The sequence below is a fragment of the Ischnura elegans genome, chromosome 2 (genome assembly GCF_921293095.1).
Source record: "Ischnura elegans chromosome 2, ioIscEleg1.1, whole genome shotgun sequence".
NCBI lineage: Eukaryota > Metazoa > Arthropoda > Insecta > Odonata > Coenagrionidae > Ischnura > Ischnura elegans.
The window spans coordinates 20,479,300-20,501,501 of record NC_060247.1 but is presented as its reverse complement, the minus strand read 5'-3'; the positions used below and the strand labels follow the sequence as shown (position 1 = coordinate 20,501,501).

The following is a 22,202-nucleotide window of genomic DNA, read 5'->3' as shown; positions in this document are numbered from 1 at the left end:
GTCTGGAACTATTGGTCCCAGGGTCCATTTCCACTCGTGACTCCCATCGCAGCGAGCTTTCGACGTTCAGCTTTGCTATAATCGATAGCAAAATTGAGAATACCCTCTCGCAGTCATTGCCGTCGGAAAAAAAAGACAAGGGAGCTCGTTGGAATAGGTCAAGTGCTACTTCAGTGAAGCCAAGCATTGCCTTGTGCTCGTTTCAATTACAACTGACGGCCGTTTGTGATGGCTCTTGAGTTCCCACGAACACGCGTTAGTAGCCCCAAACGAGTCACCTGAAGGCTTTCCATTTGTAGTGGTCGCAAATGGATAGTTGGCCGATCACGTGCAGTGGTCCTTTCAATGGTTGGTTTAAGTGTCGAATGTCTCTTGGAGTCATCTTCATCCTATTCGAACCTCCGTGTTGAAATTTTCTCGCACCCATTACGATCTCACCAGCGTGGTCAAATGTTTCTAGCGTAATGTCATTGTTATTCCTGCATCCAGCCTGAGGTTTTTTTCCACAGCACAAGTGGCTGAAAATTAAGTTCTCTATGTGTTCTAGATTTTTTTGGCATTGGGTTTGAATTTATTACAAAATTTATAGGTTAATAATTTTGAATCACAATTCATTATTTAAAATTTTATTCTTCATAGACTTACCATTTACTCCTATATTCATAAATGAAAAATATCTCCGTTTCCGGACATTGTTCTTGTAAATTGCCCTAAGTCAATCGTTCCTTCCAAATTAAAATCTCTCTGGGATATGCTGTCTGTTTCATTATGGATAGCGTATTCAAAGCCTATACAATTTTTAACCTTTCATAATGTTATTGAAAGGTTATCATTGTTATCGTTACAAATCCATTTGTTGTGCATTGCCAAAATCTTAGTATACTTGTCATTTTTCAGTATTCTTCTTGTGACTGTTCCGTTTATCTGAAAAGATTCCTTATCGTGGAGGTGGGCACTTTATCTTTTCAAAATCCAGCGTCTCAGAAGCGAACCTTTCTTAAATTTATAATAGGGAATCAACTACGCCAAATTTTCAGTATCGATTTTACGATGAAAACTTATTTTTTAAGTTATTCTTAGTGCCAATATGTCTCGATCCTTTCTTCTCAATGATGAACGACACCATATATTATGCCGAAACGGCAGATGGATAACGGGCTAAATTCATATTGCTACGGTACTGTAATGCGGTTAAATTCTGGTACACGAAATGGCTGTAAAAGACATCTTTTGAAAATTTGCCGTTGCTGAACTTCCTTTAATTTTGCCTTGCATCTAACTTGTCGTTAATTACCCCCAACTAATGCTTACGGCCGTGTTTTGGATATGGGGATCCTGAACCTGATGGTTAATGCGTGAGAGGTTCGTTATTACGCTCGTATCGTTAGTGATTGATGCAATTCCGCACCCTATCAGCCTATGTACCTTTTAACGAATCCTTTCTTCCACACCTCCCTCCTCTTTATCCCTCTCTCGGTGACTTCAATCTGCTCTTACACACTCAGCACTTTGCCCACATAAATCATCCAGGCCCTAGCCTTGAATGGGTTGGCACGTGGTATCTCATTTGCCTACTCTTCACCATTAGTCGCAGTTCCATAGTTCCCTCGGTAGTGGAAGTCATCGCTCCTTGCGTACAGAAACTCGATACCCTTAAATCATTTCCGAACATTGAGCTATCCTTCTATTTCCATGTTCTCGAAGGGCCATACAACCTATTACACCTACACTTACTCTACACCTTTACTATCCAGATTTAGCGATTTTCAGTGAACGTGCCCAACCGATTTCAAGAAGGGTGCTCCGATCCGATCAGTAATGTTTTCGTTATTTCATTTGAGTGAATAGCTTCAGAGTTTCCATAGATTGGAGTATGGAACTTCGCAAATATGATAGGTTACATACTATAGGCAACTTTCAAGTTTAGAGATCATTTCCGAAAAACTGTTTCAAACCAGAATTCATTCGTCGATACAAGATTTATCAGGATCAAAATTTTTTCCATTATAGTTCTACTCTCGGCACAAATTGTTTTGGCCTTCATTTTCCTACCCCCTCGGAGCAACTTATCAATTATTTAGTTCTTGCATAGCTTTGATTCATTAATCAATCCATAAAATAATAACTGTTTTGATATATCTATAATGGTATTACTCACTTTTAATAATTATCTTATTTTGATAAGACATTTATATGGATATTTTAAAATAATTTACAAGATGAAGTGATTAGGGAGGTTATTAATGTTGCGAGGCGGATATCAAATGTGTGGGTGATAATATTATAATTTCACGTGCATGCATAATAAATAACCTTCAAATGACTTTTACCTTTACTATGTCCTCTCCCTATCCCACGCTATCCTTTTTTTCCATATTATTATTTTCACTGCCACCCTTACTGTACATCGTACATGGATCTTCCTGGGATGAATTCCCCTTCAATTTTTTCCTCACCTCATTGTGTTATTCTCGCAATTGTATATCACTGTGTTTTCGGAGGGGTCAATCAACCTTTACAGCTTTGCTCTCCATGGGGCTAATGTTTGGGATTCAAGCGAAGAAACAGAGGTATCAGTGGCGGATCAATGATAGGGACAAGGGGGGGCTAAGTGGGGGTTTACTTCCAGCAGTAGTGCGGTCGGAAAAAAATTAACATTCTATCTAGCGTACACTGGAAACCAAAGGAAGGGGGAAACTCCCTCCCCCTCCTCCCCCTCATAGATCCGCAATGGGAGTATTACCAGAAAATCGCGGCATTTGTATTGCTTATGCTTTTTTAGTAATTTTGAAGCATATCAATGCGTTTTTTTCATTGATTCCAATGCAAGATTTTCTGCTTCGAACTCATTCGCAAGATTATACACATTTTGTATTGAATTTTGAAGTGCTTCCATTGATTGAAAAAGCCTTGTTAACCCATATGTTATAATCCTCAGCATAAACACCCATTAACGCTGGTCCTCTTGCTGCCGTACCGTTTATGCCTTTTCCACTCATTACTGCATTCAGTGAATTCTTATGCGCTCTTTCAATACCTCACTCCTCGTTCTTATGCATTTTACTTCACTTTTTCCTGATTTCCCTTTACTAAGGATTACCAAATTAATTTTAATAGTTTGCAGTGGTTTTAGATAATATATTTTACTTAATTGAGAGAATAAAAGTAGGTTTATGGGAATTTATTTTAAATATTACAAAACTGTCATCAATTAAGCAACGTTGATGTCATTTATGCTGCGAGGTGGATTCTTTGTAACTGCTCCTGTATTTTAGCTCTACATTACTTTTGGGAGGCACTAGTTTTAAAATTAAGCACAATGGAAAGCTAAAAATATTGGCGTACACTCACCTGAAGAATTATAAAATCAGTTCAAAGTTTATACTGGGTGATCTCAAGTAAATGAACTGTACAGCGAAGAATGAAAAATGTAACTTTATCTGGGAATCTACTGCTCGTTTTTCATATGCCATTAAATTGAATTATAATCCAGCGAATTTTTTAAATAAAATTTATTATAAAATTCATTTTTTATGCTTCGGGGGAATGGATATTGAATATCTAATTTATCTTGAAATGTTCCAGTGGTGGATTTAATTGATAGGAAAGAATAAAATGTGGGCGCAGCATTACCAAGTATTTTCATTGTCCCCATGGGAAATTAAATTCGATAAATTAAGCCCTGAAGCTGCTAAATGCCATTCTGTGACTTTGAAATTCTCAATTAATTTCCCATTCAACTGAAATTGACCGTAGATCAGAGGCACACATTTCAATATTTACCACCGCCGGGCTGTTTTTAGATCTTCTAAAATAAAATTAGTAAGAAATTATTAATTTATTTCACGATATGAATTACCGGGCGTTCGTCATGATTCTTTAATTCAAAGTTCAGGAATAAAAATTGCGTTAAAAAAATCTATATATAACTTTTTCGAAGCCATCTGTCGGGAATGAACATATTTTTTTGTAACTTCAATTCGTGCATGATATGCCTTGTCGAAAAAAAGTTGCTAAATTACAACTTATTCCAAGGCATTGCTGTTTTTATTTGATGATTTCCTAATATTCCGGCAATATTCATTTGGTCTCCCTACTTTGTAATATTGGATCAAAGTACAGTTAGGAAAATGGATACCAAAAATTGAACCGGGAAAACTGGAGCGGTGGTGAGTAGGATGGGAATCAGGAGAAGCGTAAGAAAAAAAAAATGGATATTTGTCGTTGAAACTTGATTATCACTCATTAATCGTGTTAACTTTATGGTGAGTTAGCATTGGACGTGAAACTACAGTTTTTTGGCATTCTGATATTCTCACTGATGGATTGGGAGGTTTAGCCAAATTATTTGCGAGTTCCCGAGCAGAAAGCGATAAATATAAAAATATAGCTTTAGAGAAAATTGTAAAGTTTTTGTCTCATCATTTGGTTCATATGATTGAAAAAGAAAATATTAAACTATTAAAAATTGTACAAACCAATGGTGAAAAACCCTACTTTACTCTCACAATGCGTTTCCTTTTCTCCCTACCCAGTCCACGAAATCGACTCATTTCTTCTCTCCGTCGTCAATCACTTGTCTTTCTTTTTCTATCCTTCTCCGCCTCGGTCGTACCCTCTTTGATCCATCGTGGAGAGAAGAAGACCAAACTCACACAAACACCGCCGTGCTATCTCATTCCACCCGTTGATTTGGTTTGGGCCTGAAAAAAATTAGGTTCTGGTCAGTCCCTCTCACTCTTATCTCTTTTCTTCAATTTCATCCCCTTGACACCCTTCTGCCTACGTTCCCTCATCCCCCTTTTAAGCTCCTTCCTATTCTTTTCATTTTTTCCGCCATTCCCTCCTGGCGCTTTTTCTGAATCCTCCTGCGTCGCAAAAATGAGTGGAGCGCATGACTAAAAGGTGTACAAAGATGCTCAGTCGGTGCAAACGTATAGACTCCTGCGTATGATGTGGATATGATAAAAATAATATTACAGCGAGGTGAATATGATGATAGATTCCTTTTATTGGGATGATTTGCATTGAAATATGAGCTTTTGCTTTGTGATAAATGAGCTTTTCGTGGTTTTATTTTGAAAATATCATTTCCCCTCCTGAATCTTCAATTTCGTTAACATTGATATAATACCCAGTGTAGCGGTTATTAACGATATGATATAACATTTTTGGTCTCATCTTGAGGGAGAATCAGACTTTTTTTAATCGTAATAATTTGTTTTTAAGATACCTCCCTTTTCCCATCACTGATTATCTATCCTCGCCCTTCATCATGGAAAATTTGCAACTATATAAATTAGCGCGTTCCACTTCAACGGTATTTAACGCCAACGGCCAAATTATATTGATGTTTATTTTTATTGGAACCATTATGCAGAAATTGTTATAATATCGGATATAGGGAAGTAAATTGGAAATTGTATTGCTTCTGAATTCATACATTGGCCAGGATAACTTCCTTGGCTGCATATGACCTTTCTGTTGCTTTTTCATGTGAATTGTGAAGAAATTCATGCACAAAAAAAAAACATGGATGTCCAGTTGGTATTGCCTTGATTTCTTAGTCAGGTGTTAGAATACCTTTGGCTACATTGAGAGTGAGTTGCTTAATTTCTTGTAGGTGTTATTATAATTTAATAATTATCAAGATAAACACGAGGAACAATTTTACGTATTATTCAACTTTGAATCATAAAAGATGTAGAAACATAAATTCAGTAAGTAGTTATTACTCGTATAATTCGTATAAAGTTGTTCTGCTAGGTGTATGAAGGTAACTAATTGCCAACCCCTCTTGTGTAATGAGTCTACGTGAAGTCCCTATGTTTTTAAAAGCAAGGAAAATCTCCTTGCAGGGCACAATGTGCCATGTTTCCGCCAGAATCCCGTTTTGCTGGAAACGGATGAGGAAGAAGATGAGGCCTCTGGTGTCGTCTGCAATTCGCCTTCCTCTGCCTCGGAATGAATAGGGCAAATGAAAAGCTTTTTTCTCGGAATTGGAGAAGAGTGAGAAGCGCAGAGTTTTCGGGCATGTCATGGTTTGGCGAGGGATGCGTAGGTACGAGAAGGAAGTGAATGCAGCCCTGGGGGTGCATGGGCCTGAAAGAGATCGGAGGGACTGTGAGGGGAGTGCGTGTGTGGAGAGAGAGGAAGGAATGTGGAAGGAAATCAGGGAGGGAAATGGACGGGCTGGAGTGATGATCACTCCCGTGGGCACACGCGGGATCAGTGCGGTGCGGGAGGGGGCGGGAGAAATCCCTCTCCTGATAGGGTTTTGGTGTGCCTCGGTCCGGAGGAGGATGGACGCCGTGGAAAAATGGGACTTCGCAATGGGAGTGAGGAGGGTGGGGCCAAGATGGCTTAGGCTGGAAATGAAATGGCCTTCTTCGTTCGTGGGGGGAGCATGGCCGACTCATGTGACTGCTATGTTTGTATCCTCTCTTGCGTGGTATTTGGAGGAGGAGGTCGACAGACACAGTCTTTTGCGCATTGACGGAAGGGTAGGGTGGAGAGAAACCAGGTGTCGGCATTAGCCTTTTCTTAACGAAAGGCACATGGGGGACCTTGGCTTAACGTCGGAAAGAATGTTGTATTGGAAGTGCCCACCACGAGGCACTCAAAGAAGGATTGCGCAGCATCTGAAAAACTCTTCCGACGCGGGAATTTGAATCCGGATCCTCTTCAGCTACAACAAAACCAGCATTCTCTCTTCCAGTTCAGGCTGTTCCTTTTGTCAACATAATCCTCTTCGATAGTCTATTCCTAAATAAAAACTCCCCCCAAATTTTGGGAAGCAGCAGTGGAGTATCCGAAAGTGAACCATGTATAGAATGACCCGCAAAATTTGTCGAAGTTCAGTTTAAACTCTATATTTGCTAACTCGCCTCCTTGTGGCGTAATATGTCGCGTAGCAATTTACCACCCTTTCTTTTACAGACAATAGCATTCACCTGAACGAGGAAGATGAAACCTTTAAGAAAGATAAAACACTTGAAGGGGTGGAGGATCCCGGTTCGAAATCTAGGAGAGAAAAACCATTGTTTCAGAAAAATATTCTGTCCTGAAATAGCTATCCAGTGTTATTCCCTCCTTTATAGGCTGGGAATTTTCAATGGCTACCGAATATAATAATGTGCATCTGTAAAATATTGGCGAAGCGAACAAAAATGTATGCAGAAGAATTTTGAATTATTTTATAGATTACAATTTGAGAGATGTATTGTCCCGGCTACCTAATAGCTACAACACACAGACTTTAATGCATCTGCTTATATTTCAAATACCCTTATCTTTTTACTTATGAGGTCCTTTTAGGTAAACAGCAACACGGCTGGAACCCTTAACTTCACAAGTCATGCATTACGCCACCGAAGCCTCTGCAAGAGTAACATGAGGCTCACGAAATGTATATAATCTGCGACTCTGGAAGTAGCCTTCATGCAACTGCTATAATTCATCCATGAAAAAAAGTTATACTTTTACCCAGGATGGCATTACGGACCATCGAGCATTCGAGTTTTGGTAATCGAAAGATTTTGGCCTCGTCCACGGGGATTGGAGGAAGCGGTGAGAAGAGGGTGAGACGGATAGAAAGATGGCACCGGGAGAAGGCTTTGTGTACACTGGCGGAAGATGCGAGACTTCTACGATGCAACGGGGAGGAGGAGGGAGTTCAGGGGGAGTGGTCATCTATGTTTATGTGCGGGATGCTGCGGAAGCTGAATGTGAAGAACACTCCAACGAGAACTCTGGTGCTTCTCGAGTAGAGGAGTGCGGGGAAGAGGCTGTTTGTGTATCGGCTGAAGGGAGGAAGGAAGGTGGTTGTCGAGAGATCGGGAGGAATGGGTCCGAGAAGACTCGTCCCGAATTTCCTTCCTGATGCCATTGAGTCGGTGGGAAGTCTCCTTTTCTCCCTGTGTGTGTGTGTGTGACTAGGGCCGATTTTTCAACGATAACTTCGTATGAATGCGTGCGGGGTGTGAGCTGGATGAGATTGTGGGAGCTCGTACTTAAGGAGGCAGCAGTTTACGTTGGATATATGTGTCGTGGAGCTCCTCCTTGCCTACAATGGCATCGTGAAATGCAACGGAAGGCCCGATCGGTAGAGAGGCGAACTATAGGATTAGTTGAATGGTGTTTCGTCGTATGTAGTGTAATACCAACTGAAAGAATTTCACTGGTTGGGATCATCATGCTTGCATTAATGTTTCAAGTTTATTGCTTTATATTCACTAACAGTTTCCTTTATTACGGTAATATGTAAAGGAATTGTGCTTTCCATCTGTGATCATTATTTTAACCGAAATTATGGAAAATATATATGCGCTTCTTACCGTGTTTGTACGCAGTGAATAACTTATACTAGTTATGGAGCATGAGGCACCTTGAAATATTTTGTAGCATACTCAACCACTTTTTACCAAATTTTATGCAATCTGCATTGGTTTGGCAGTATTATGAGAGGTGTTAATGATATCGACTTAAAAATTATTCAAAGTATGTACACATCTCATGCTCTCTTTTTACATACTCTTGATATGTGCAATCATTATATTAAAAAAATAAAACAAAATAAAAACAAAAAAAATGTGTGATCCCATTTGAACATGTTGCATTTGGTGTTTAAAATAACCATCGCCTCATCTTAGAATGATAATTTTACGTTGAAAAATTCTTTTGATTGCCAAAAATATGTATATATCAGATTGAAGGCAAAATGCATTCAAAAGGTTTTATGCGTTCTCCAGAATATATTTTGAAGTAATAAGAAGAAAAGTAGGGAGAAAGATGTTTTAAGAGAGAGTCAGTGGAATGAAAAAATACGTGTGATCAATCACACAGGTTAGCAGCGGTAAAGAGGGTAAAATAGCATTAGACCAGAGGAAAGAAAGTCAAAAACGTGGAAGGGTTGCTGGGTAGTAGGCGGATTTTCTCTGGGTGCGCTGAAGAATCAAGACAGGGGATGAAGATTTTGAGTTTGAGGTAGGTACGAGGGAGAAGGGATGTGGTTGATGGAGTGGAGGAAGGGGGTGGGGTGGCCGGTGTATCGAGGATGGGTCGATTTTCGCACAAGGGTTTTTCTTTCCTGCTGAGCCCTCAATTTGTGTCCAGCGAGCCGATATGGACGTTCCCTGGACACGATCCCTGCCTTCAGGGACCCCGCCCTTTTTCCTCTTCAAACCCCACTACTTCCTACATTTCCCTTTCTCCTTTTCCTTCATCTTTGCTTCCTTTCCTTCCATTCTCCTCCTCCACTCTCTCATCTCCCCTTTTTCCTCCCTCGCAGTACGTGCCCGCGCTCATATCTTTCTAGTTTCCCTCCGAACGCGTTCAAATCGCCCGGAAAATGTGTGTTGAAGAAGTTAGGCGCTGTATTCTTTCCAATCCCTTCCCCATTGGTGTGGAATCTTTGGGAATTATTTCGGAGAAAATTTCTTGCGTCGGTCCATTGAGGGAGGAAATTTTACGTCTTTACCTCTAAGGTTACAGGCATGGAAAATTCATTTACCGAAACCATATGTGAGAATATGAAGGCATTAATTTTGCCTGATTGGAGTAAATTGAATGAGTTTCCATGGAATGATTTGGGCTCCTATTCGGTTCCCGCGGAAATCGGTTTACCTGTTTCCCAGATTTCTGAAGGTGTTCTATCCTAATTTCAAATTCCAAGCGTATCTATTGCCATTACTAGAAAAATATTTATTTTAATAGTTTTATTTACGTTACAAAATATGAAGAATGAATAAGGCTATTTGTTTGACTACTTTTAATTTAGAACAAGTTAAATGCTTTGCAGTCTGTATTTTATTGTTATTATATTCTGTGCAGTCGACATATTGTATTGTTGTACAACCCCTATATACGTATCAAGTAATAATGTAAACACATAGGCATAAAAAAGAAGGAACACTCACAGGAAAAATAAATTATTTGAAAAACTTTTTGGGCGCCTTTATTGGACGAGATTGTGACTAGAAAGTCCCATCTTCCATCTAGATGGGACTTTCTAGTCCCAATCTCGCCCAATAAAGGCGTATTATTATTATTTTGAATTGAAAAGGGAAGTCCGTTATGGTATGGGTGAATGCCGGAATGCATTGTGAAGATCCATGCTAACCTACCTTCATCGATGGAATACTTATATGAAAATGTTATGAATCATATTTTCCTCGTATTTTTAAAAGAATTTAAACAAGTGAACTGGCAGAAGCACTTTATTGGTTACCCATCATTAGGTATCAGTGTATTTGATATTTTGATATCGTAATATGATAACTAACGCCTGTTACAGGGGTAGCGGTGACTAGGGACACTGATTTTTTCAGTTTTGTTCCCGTATTTGAGAATGTTGGTTAGTTTCATAAGCCTTAAGTATCGTTTTATTTGGTTGGTGACAATTAAGATGACCTAACTAATCGTTGGCACCTAATTTGAAAATAAAAATTAAAAAATTTGCGGAAAAGGGGCCTTCGTACAGCGATAATTCTCTTAAAAGGGTCTCACTTCCTTTTCAGGACGACACGCTGCCTTCGGGGGAGGAGAGTGTGGAAGGATTTTCGATATCACTTGACCGTGTGGACCGGCATCAGGCCGGAGTCTACAGGTGTATGGCCAACAACGGCGTCGGTGATCCAGTCTTTGTTGACTTAACGCTGGATGTCTTGTGTATGTATTTCCTCCTTATGCAAGCTTTACTAATGCTGTTACTTTTTCCCTAGCTTCGCCTCGGTGTAAGTATTTACTATATTCTTCTTTCTTCAATAAATGATATCAGGTAATATTATCTTACAAGGCCATGCTAAGAGGTCATTGATATTAATGGGCATTTAAATAAAATTACTGACCCAATTTATAAAATTCTAATTTCGGACTCATTTTTTGCACGGCTTATTAAAATTATAATCAGTATTTTGTGTTTGAATGCACTGGACTTTGATTATGAGATTACTAGTTCATAGAAGCACCTTTGTAATTATTTTAAGAATTTATTCGTCTCATATTGGATCTTCGTAATGAAAGATATGCTAAATATAAGCTCAGGAAATATAAGTGAAAGAGCTCCAGCTTTGATTCTATTAACATTTACAGCGTGCCATTAAAGAGGCAAACGCAAAGGCTACTTTTTGTAATTCATCCTTTCAGAGAACGGTATTATTACTGTCCGTTGTAATTTAGTTAAAATATTTGAGTTAAATGTCCTCATAACATTTTAGTTAGATTTTGATAATTCAGCCAAATTGTTGTCAGGTTACTTTCATGCTAATTAAGAAGTCATTTGGTCTCAGGTTAAATTAATTAAATACATTTTGAAGCTTGAAAAATATAGGCAGGTGAAATAATTTTCCATACCCCGCTGTCAACATTAGCCAACTGTTCATTATTGCTTACTAGCGCAGCCAAACTACTACTAATGTTTGAAGAAAATTAAATGAATTTTTATACACCTATCATTCAATGAATCTTTTCTTATTTTGGTGCATTAATGGATAATGAAAACTTGACCAAGTCTTTTAACTCTGAGTTCATGTAAAGACCTTGCAGTGGCTGCATCTCGTACCACGCAAATACCGATCCAAAGTACCATCTTGCGAAATCCCTCTTCAAGTAGAGAGACGTGCCGCGCTCTCATTTGAAGACGGTGCGTGGATATCTTCCTCGGGAGGACGTGTTCATTTCGGTGTGCCTTGAGCCGGTTGTAATGGCTTTGCGAGGGGTAATGGAGCTTTGAGGCTGTGTTGGGCTAAGAAGGCAGCCTTCGGCGTTGTGGCTCCGAGGAATTCCCTGTGGAAGGATTTCATAAGAAACGAAACTAGTGCCCAACATTTCCTCGGCAAAAGGCTTGTCATTTCTTCGTGAAACCTTGACTTCGAGAGTAGGTCTTGCTTCTTAGGTACTTGGAATAAACGCTAAGGGTGACATGTTTTCCGTGATGATACCTAGGGTAAGAAAATAATTTGCTCTTTTGCTGAGGAAAAATTAACATGTGAATAGGTAGATTAGCACATGGCGTGGGTAAGTTCAGTCTTCTGAACCAAATCATGTATGTAGGTACCATACTCGCTGATTCAATTAATTGCCTTCGTTTTTACATCAATAGAATTTTCGGAAAGTTTTTAAATGATATATATCAAATTATGCATCTTGATTTTTTATGACTGGCTTCAATGTGAAACTAAATTAATATATTAAATGTATTCAAATGTTTGAATAATTTACTAGATATATTGATACCAGATGTAATCATAAGGTAGTATTCAAAGTTAAATACATAAAAGCTAGCTAGGTTACCAAAGGAGGACCATCGCTAGAGGAAAGGCTACGATTATATATACAATGAGTTTTCTACGGTGGATTTGCATCATAGTTTAAATGGGGTTATTATATAAATAAAATTAATCATTCAAATTCAAGGTAAGGTAGAAAGAAAACCAAGGCATGAAAATGGTTCATTTAATACATGAGTGAACGTTTACATCATAGAATTTTCATTGTTTTATGAATCCTGTATTGTAAAGAACTATGGCTACCAGAAAAAAACTATGTTTATGGATCCAATCCGGTAAAAGACAATTAAGATATACTGCAAGGGAGTCCTTAGGTGAAGCTAAGGATTTTAGAGCTTCCCGTCGTGAACTGACCTTGGCCTGACATTCAGTGAATGATTTTAAGGCAGAATCTTTGGGACTACATGAGAAATAATGGCATAGAGTACACATTTACTGAAGAAAGGCTCGAGGAAGCACAACAGAGTGGTTTTACTTTTAAATGAAGGAACGTTCGTGCGAGAATCGCTTAAGTTTCCCACTAAAAAAATGAGATACTAAACCTCATTGATTCCGGCAAAACGACTTCGATAAAATGTGGCTGCTCTCTCTTGAGATTCTAAATGCTGCATGTGTGTCGTTGAGAAGTTTTTCAGTTCTTTGCCGTGGCCGAGGATTCGAGGTCGGGGTGAAAAAAAATAAAATAACAATAAAGAAAAAAATGTGAAATAACAATGGTAAGGGGGATAAATGAGCAGGTGAACTGGGTGAAAGGTAGAATAAGCGAGGACAAGGGGATATAAGTGGAAGAGGATTAGAATTTACCTCACTTAATGTCATTTTTATACCCAATTGTGAGCGCGCCTTAAAGTCGCTCAATTGTTCCAGGAACTTAATTCACCCTCTCAACATGACAAGGCTTCTCGTTTAACCCCATTATTTTTCTCGCGTTGCTTTATTTCTTATTATTTTTTAAACTTCTTATCACCCTTTTCTCTTTCACATACTTTTCTTTCTCTCTACCCTTGCATGGTAATTTTTATTAAGGCATTTCACTCAAGTGGAAAAATCACCGCCCTTAAAAGAGCTCATTCAAAGCATAAGAGGAGTCGAATAAAAAATGAAAAAAATAATAAATAATGAAATTTCTTCGAATTTGTGCGTTTCCTGCGTTGAGGTTGTTTCTCGGTCGTGAAGTAGGCATCCACACGGAGTAAGAATGAAACTCATGCTCTCGCGTTCTCTCTACGAGTGCGTTAAGTACTACTTCTTAAACCTCTTCTGCATTTTCTATTTTTTAATTGCTCCCCCTTTTCGGGTTTTTGACCTGAGGAATCTATGCGGCTGGATATGCATAAACTGGTATCTCAAGATAAAATCTTCGTGTAAATCCGTAGCTTTATTTAATTTGCAGCGATATAGATTTCTTTTGGAAAACTGCCGTTACCATTTGAAAAACTAACTACATAGCGTAGTTTTAGTAATGTAATTCATATCAGTTAAAAATTTAATAATCATTGCGTCTGAATAAAATAATTTTCCAGAACAGCCTCTCGCAATCTCACCTCACGCCAATTAAGAGTTAAAAATAGATCTTTCATCGAGTAAATGTCGCCTTTTAATTTTGAATGAATTCGATAAAGTACAGAAAAATCTAAGTATTTCTTAGTATATATCCGTAGTCTTTGAAGACGATGACTTATTTAATATCGGCTCATGCAGATTCGCAAAGAACTGAATGAACTTTTGATGGCTTTATCTTCGCAAGTTCCTTTCCTAAAATCAACTAGATTCGTACCTAGGAAGATATTTGTTGAGGAAAAGACGCTTTTACGAGGGCAATGTGGTTATATAGTTTACATTTTATTTCTTCGGGATATTTACTTTTCGTATTTTGAATCAATTTTCCTAGTCTTGAATAAAAAGGTGATTACTACCTTTCATTGGTGTTGAGTTTTTATATTTGGCAGTCGGAACAGAACTTCACTCCCGAAGTAATGTAATTAACGTAGACCAATCAACCAACATCATCCTTTGATGAATGTTTACACTGGGATACCATACGATGTACATTAGAGAAATCTCTTTGAGATCCCGGTTAAACTTGCAAAATAAAACGCGACTGTAATCAGTTTCATGAGTCCATGAGATAGGTACATCCCAACTTAATACACCACTCATTACGTATTCCATTCCACCCGCCGCCAAGGCAGGAATATTTCCTCTCGGCAAGATTTCCGCTTTATCGTTTTCGGATGGGAGTTGTTTAGACGGCAAACAGAATTCATTCCTCCCTTCCCACTGCTGTCTTTACTCTCAAGGGGAGTGCCTTTCCACCCCCTCTCCAAGACCATCTTTCGAACGCTTCTCTCGCTGCCTTTCGTCATTTCCTAACCCGCGCGAGCGCCACGGCCCGTTCGTCCCTCTTTCGACCTTCTTTCTTTTCTTCCCGTGCTTTCCTCTCATATTTCTTCTCCTCCTGTTCCCTTCTCCTTATCCTATCATCCCTGAGGAACATAATCTCTTCTGAAAACCGTCTTCTAACTCATCCTTGTATTTGCTGTGTCATTCCATCGTTTAAACAGAATGCAAGCGGAAATTTTTTCTCACGAATTTCTACAATTATAGAGATTTTTAACATTATTAAGACTCAATGCTTATATATTCACTATTCTTTTTCAATACCTAAATCAATAGAACATGTTGATTTGTGTGTGGTAGGTACTTCTATGCTCCAATTCGTTAATACACATGCACTATTTATTCATTGTAAGTAATGCAGTGCCATGCAGGACCTCCATTTCATTTTTTCTCAAGCAAGTGCCTTAGCTTTCTGGATGTTCCCTGTCCCTCAGCTTTCTCCTCATTTATTCCCTTCCTTATATACCACTAGGAATTATCTCTTGTTCTCCATTAGGGGATTTTCCTTCAATTTTTCTATCGATTCAATATCTCACGTAATCATTGGGTCTTATGACCACGGATTTTATCGTTTAGTATTCTTCAGTCGGCCACCAAATGTGTTGCCACGCACTACGCATTGAAATGGACTACAGGCAGATCCAAATTTCACTTTCAAATGAGCTATGGGCTAAAACCGTAGTTTTTATTATCGATGGTATAATATACTGAATTTATAACTTTTTAATGCTATTGATTGTGAGTGCAAAATAATAGCAAATATTGGGAATAAATTGATGGATCTTCACTCATTGAATATTTTAAAAGCGACAAAAATGTGCTCCAAGTGACTGGTACAAAGTGCTACGCCTATAGTCAATCCACCGGTATAGCTATAGTGTATGGTACTAGTAATTTTTCTTCTCCTATTCTTTAGTAAACCACCTCGCTTGTCAACCTCAACTTGCAATTCTTTATCGTAATTGGTTAATACCAAGCATATGAAATATTTACGCGTAATTTTCCAATATAAGTCAAGTAGGAAAAGGAATTTTGAATATTATTTTCTGTATCCACCTTGATTTGTAGGCTCAAAGATTTACTGGTTTAATAGTACCATGGGATACATGATGTAAGTGTTATCAACGTCTTAAAACAAATATTTTATTGTATTACTGTCTCACCGTTTTCACTAACATGTGTTTTCGCAAGTAAGGGAATTCAAGGAGAATTTAGGCAAAATACTGTGGAAAGCCAGTTTAGTGGCGTGTAGGGAACCGAATGAAAGCCCTATGCCCGGGATGGATACCTTGGGTAAATAACCACCCGATAAGTTCCCAGTCCCTGCTCCATTGCTTGTATCGCCTGCCTCTCCATCTCGACGAAGTTTTCCTCTCGCATTCAGTCCTTTCCGCTGCTAACTGCCAGCGACTACAGCTTCGGAATCGGTCTGCTAGCACTCCTCGTTTTGATAGACTAGTGAAGTGAGGAACTCGGGCAAGGTCTTTACACCTATTTTTAAATAGCAATGTTTATGATTGATACTTGGCCAGTGAGGAAGCCTTACGAATCACTGTTCACTCGTAGACCGTGCTATTCCATTTTGCCGAAATATTTCCTTCCTTAGATAAAGACCGTTTTATATATGTATATGTATGACTGTTTATACTGATCCTCCCATAAATGTAAAAATTAAGTTTACGTTTTGGTGAATACATGCTATAGGAGTTGAACATTCCTCAAATACTCCTATGATCATCTTCTTTTCGCACTATTTATTATTCGCTCAGTTAGCATCCTAATCAAAATCTTATTTCAGAAGCACTGATAAACTTTTATACGTGCTTTATTTTTTATGATATAGCATGCCTAATATTTTTAAAACATTTTCTTTTCTACTATCATCTAAAGATATAAAGTTTAAAATTTATTTTTCTGAGATTATGGCTGTGTTATGCCGTTATACAGATTCCATAATTTCTATGGAAGTGTAAGCTACAGAACTGACCCTGTTACCATAAAAACTTGCTTCAACCGTGTAGGATTAGTCTTATAACTCGCTACTTTTCATCGTTTAATTCCTTGAGAGCTGCGATGATGAAAGTCGTAGGTGGGCCTTGTAGAATTAAGGAGAGCATATGTATGCGATTCGTGCTTTAGCCGCTGTACTTTATCTTTAATGCTAATTTCAAAAAGCTCATTAAAATAAACCTTTTTCCTCTCTTAATTTTATTCTTCTTCCGTGTCCGCGTCTTTTCCTCTCGTAATGCCTCTACCTACCAAAATCCCCTCTTTTCTCATCGCTTAGCGTCTTTCATCCACAAATTGTATCACTCTTTTTTCTTATTATTGTTTTAATTATGCAACAAATTCTGATTATTTACTCGAAAAACAATTCCCTCTTAAGTAAGCTGTGAGGAAAACAAGTGCATTTGGTGGGGCATAATTTCCTCTCGTTCTTTTCGTCAAATTTAACCCTTTTTTCTCTCGCTTTTCTTTCGATTCCATTTTTGTTTACACTCACGCTGTGATTAACGCGAAAATCTTTTCGAGGAGAGAGAGAAAGAAAAAAATCCAGCGCTAAGTAGCCAGTTTTCGGAATGACGACGTGGTGCTCGGGAATTTTTACCGCGCTTTGCATCGTGCCAGAGCTTTTGTCTTTCCTCCATTCTCTTCCTCCTCTCTTTCTCTCCTCTCTTTCCTTCCTCTCTGCGTCTCCTTTCCCCTCCCATTGCTCCATCCAGCGTAACGTTTCCTCATATTTCATTCCGCCACCATGCTGTTTTTTTCGCCACTCGCTCATCGTCCTGTTACTTCCTTCCTCCGTATTTTGGCTCCCCCTTTCTTTCTCTCTCTCCTCCATCTTCCCCATATCCTCCGCCTCCATTCTTCCATGTTGCCTTTTCTTCTTATCCTCCCCATCGTTCGGCATCGCGTGACTGCTTCCTCACCACCGCACCCCATACTACGTCCTCCGCAGCCAACCGCCCGGCCATTTTGCCCTCCCGTTTCCCTTGCACACCGCGGATTTCCTCCCCCCGGCGGCTTCCAAGGCTGGGCACATTTGGGCGAGCGGTGGGCTAAAGGGTTGGGTTTTTGAGGGTTTGGAAGCTATGGAATGGGTTTGAGTGAGGGGCTTTTTTTAGACACCCGCACGAATAAAGACGGTGGAAGGGATGGTGCAGGACGGGTGGTCATTCGCAGTGGTCATTCTTTGCCCCTTCCAGATATTTTCTTTCCGTGCTTCCCGTGTTCTTATTAATGCATTTTTTCCTGTAAATCTTAGAAAAATAAGGCTGAATGTGCCCTAGTGTATCAGTTTTTTTCACCACCTTTTCTTCTCACATGAACTCGGTCCTTCAGGGATCCCAGTTCATGCGGATGTCGAAATGATTTTTCGGGTGTGAAAATTTCTTACCTTCGCGTAGGTGTGATAGAGTCCGATTGACTCCGTTCATAGATAATTATAGAATTTCTCCAAAAATCCATTTCTTCATGTAACTTTGCTATGTGAATATTTTTGTAGACAAATGTGGACATGGTGGAAACATTTCTTTAAATTCAACATCAAGGGTAAACCTTTCGGGTTCCTTCCTCCTAAAACGAGGTCTCTTTTAGCCGTATTTGGCTGGAGAGAGGGGTGAAAGTGAGTGAGGGGTTGGGGAGGAGAGAGTCGTTTGGAGTGGGAAAAACGAGAGGGGGAATTAATGACATAAGTAGTGTTTCGGTGAGGAACTCCTCTCTCCCTCATTATTAACTTTCCTTGCATAACCTCCACTTCGAGACCTACTCGCCCTCTGCAAGGACGCGTCCATCTCCACACGGGACTAACACTGGTGAGGCTGGCGTCCTGAGTTAGAGCCGAGGATCCTGATATTACGAAAAAACTCTGTCTCTCCCACCAAGTGGACGAGTGCTCTTTTTTAGGGAGACTTTTGGGGAATGCTCTTTGTTCTGCTAATGGTTGGGCAGCAACGATTCCACCGCAAAATTGAAGCTTCCATACTCAGATTACGATTCCACAGTTTTTCATCGTGAAAATGTTTGCATATAAAAAGAAAAATTAGAGTAAAATACATAATTCTAGTCAATTATCAGCTATACGTCTCCAGTTTCTCATTCAGCTGAAATTCTATTGCTTGTTTTCAATGTATATCATTTCATCATTTTGAAAGTACAGCAATGCGATTCTGTTGAAGTTCGAAGTGGCACCAACGACGAATATATTGAAATTGAAGATGGTTCCATTCAAAAGGGATTGGAAATGGATGGATCTGGAGGAATTGAATGGTTTGATAATACATTTAAGAGTATCCAGAAAACGGTGATAGCTATTAAGGCTATTTGAGAATAAATTGCTTATAAAAGGAGTAACGGTTACCTTCTCTCCATTTTGAGTGCTTTTTTGTAATTTTTCCAATGCTATAAAGGATTATTGTTTAGCGTGTATAGTTAAATGGTGGAGTTGAAAATACCTGGAAGCAGTCATGCAGACGTATGGAAATCTGGGAGATTTTCCAGTATAGCTTGGGTGTAGCGCGGGGCTGTTTCAATTCTCATTTCGCGAGATTTTCCTGAATGGCTTTCGCTTATGTGGACAAGGAACCCTCTTTCGACCGTAAATGGGAAGGTATCAATGACCCGTCAGTGCTCTCAGTATTTTGATGAGGACACCGTTAAGTACTATCAATTTTATGTGCGAATAGGTTTGCCCATTGTCTCACGCTAACTTTGAAAGGATTGCACTGCGCTTAAAAGACATTCCTCTGCGTGATATGTACTTAAATAACGGCTTAAAATGAGTATTTTTGAGAAAGACCTATTTAAATAATTTTTCGGTGAAAATATTAATTGATTCATAAGAATTACCTCAATGAACTGGTGTTATCCATATAATTTCACCGATAGTGGGAATAATAGACATTTTGATCCTGTATAGGAGTGTGTAGATTTTGAAAATATGTTTCACATGTATGTCACAATTCTTGCCCAATGAAAGCGATATAATATCCTCAATGTTTTGTTGCGCAAGAGATTGAAAATATGATATTCCTCTTTCATGGATGACTATGTAAAAAGATATTTTGGCGCTAAAATAATAACTTTGTGATTTAATGATAAAAAACATGGTTCTTTGTACCTTGGTAACATACACAATTTTCTGTTTCTAAAAAAAAAATTCTTTACTTGAAGCAAATCGGAAATCTGCAGACTCGGAAGCATTAATTTGCATGACTTTTTTTTATATTTGGTTTAGCAATCCCACTCCGAATGAAATTTCCAGCTGCAGCAGATGCAGCTGTTGTGCGAACGTTCTTCTCAACGAGAAGAAATTTTTATTATTTTGCCTTTTTCAAGAATATAAATGCCAGATTCGTGAAATTTCTCTCCCCGATTAGAACCCACACCTCTTCCCTCCGCGTTGCAAGCTATGCAAATCGTAGAATCCGAAAGAGTCGCCTTTCCCACCACGAGCCCGGCTTTAGCGGAAGGGTCCTTTGCCTGCGCGGGCAGTGTGCTTATTCCTATCTTTTCTCCCTGGTGCAAAGGAATATAGATTATTCCATCACGTTCATCTGATCGCCGCACATGCACACGCCGGCTTCGCCTCTAATGAAGTGCTCCATTTCGCGGTCTACTCCGGAGAACTGGGTTGTTGTCCGTTGATATGGGGTGAGGGAACTTTTCTGCGGTGTTTTGGCGCGCGGGTGTCGATTTATCCAGGCGGAGATGCGTTTTCCCAGCTACGAAGGGAATGTTTTGGAGAAAATGGAATGAGCGAGAGGATGGATTTGCTGAGCATGTGTGCGCTTCGAAGCGTTCTAGAAGGCGCAACTATAACATGGGACGACAGTGTCGGGCCAGATGCCGCTCTTGTTTATAATTTTCTGTATGTGCTGGTAAAAAAACAATAGAAATGTGATTAAAATATTTTGACACACTCGAGCGAAGTTTTGGGCGGGAAACGCAATCGCACCATCTGCTCTTTGGCGATTTTTCAATATTTCATCCAAAAAAGTCCTCACGTATACCAATAACTACAATGTTGAGGGCTTTCCATATTCATTTCTGTCTCCTTAAATGTAATTCGTATTCCGTGAGATTGCCTAATCTTTGGTTGGTAACTGTGATGCAGAATATTTACAGGCATGTCGTCGTTATAAGGGGATATAGTCTCTTTCAATATTTTGGCATATCATTTTGCTGCTTCGCACTCGATTTAGAATAAAAACGAATTTCACATCAGCCACGTCACATGAATCATATTCAATGGCTTTGGGCCTGGGAATAGGTAGGTATAGGGAAAACAAAATTGAGCATAAATTATGCACAGCCTTTCCCCGTCTTGTATTTATGGATCAAATCTGGGAGGAGGAGTAAAGCAGGAAAAAAATTGTTTCACTTAAAGAATAGAGTCAATGTCCTGGAGTCTACTTGAAAAAGAAATTTACATGATCACTGGAAAGGAATATTGAGCAAAGGGATTTTCTGCAGACGCGATACGCCAGCAGAGTATAGCAAATGAAATACTAAAGTGAATTTGGCCGCGGAAGGGTTGAGTAACCAAGGTGGAAATGGGAAGCATGCAGGTGAAAGAACTTGGTTGGAAACAAATAAAGATCATGAAACTACCAAGGAGCATCATTGACGGCTCAGCCAGGGCATAAGGGAATGGAGTTGGAGTTGAATAAAAGTGTGAAGACATGTGCATCAGGTACTTTAATATTTTTGGAACATCGAAGGCGTCTGGTTTATATTGTTTCGTTGGTCTCTCATGTTTTTGGCCCACGTTACAGCTCTAGTTGTGGAAATTTTAGAGTCCTTCTTATCAATTAAATTTTTGATTAAATATTCGAGTCCCTTCAAAGAAGAAATGTTTAAAATTGCTGATTCCAGGTAAACATAATTTCCTCATTGTGCTGAGTTATCCTGGATTTATCGGTTGCCATGCATACTTTAATTATTTTCCGCTAATATTATCAGAATTCATGCATAAAAATTGGAGTTACACACTTTTTTCAATTACATGATAGATTTAAAGATGTATTAACTCTTTTTTTGATGTATTTTATTTTTATACTGACCATGAATGAAAGCTCAGTTCTACCACTTTCTTCTTTCATTTCGTGAATAAGCCTTTAATTATCAAGCCGTGGAGACGTAACCGAGGAAATAACTTAAATTCATTGAAAAGGTAGTGTTTCAAATGTATCCGATTCTAAGAAATATGATGATTATTTTAATATATAAACGTGGCAACAGATAGCGTCTTAATGCTAACGACCATTTCAACATGTTTAAATTTCCCCGATTTGACCTTATCATTGCGAAAAGTGTCAAGTACCAAGCTTTAAAGTTCATGAGAGCCAAGAATAAAACTTTAATGCATCCCTTTTTTAGCCTAGGATCCCGTTTTGGACACTGTTCCAGTCATTGTTCCCTCATGACTGGATTTATATTTACTTAAACCGCCAGAGAAGAAAATAAATTAATCACGCTCGTTACGGTGGCTGAAGGAGACAACTTGGAGTGAGA

At 38.9% G+C, this 22,202-nt stretch overlaps 1 protein-coding gene across 2 annotated transcripts in view; it reads left to right on the top strand.

Annotated features, from left to right (window-relative positions):
- Nucleotides 1-22,202, top strand: part of LOC124153454 (lachesin-like) — an 810,730-nt gene that overhangs the window by 755,784 nt on the left and 32,744 nt on the right. For both annotated transcript variants that reach the window (XM_046526611.1, XM_046526610.1), the window contains exon 5: nucleotides 10,518-10,668. In XM_046526611.1, the coding sequence (XP_046382567.1) occupies nucleotides 10,518-10,668 (151 nt within the window). The remainder of the gene's footprint in view (nucleotides 1-10,517; nucleotides 10,669-22,202) is intronic.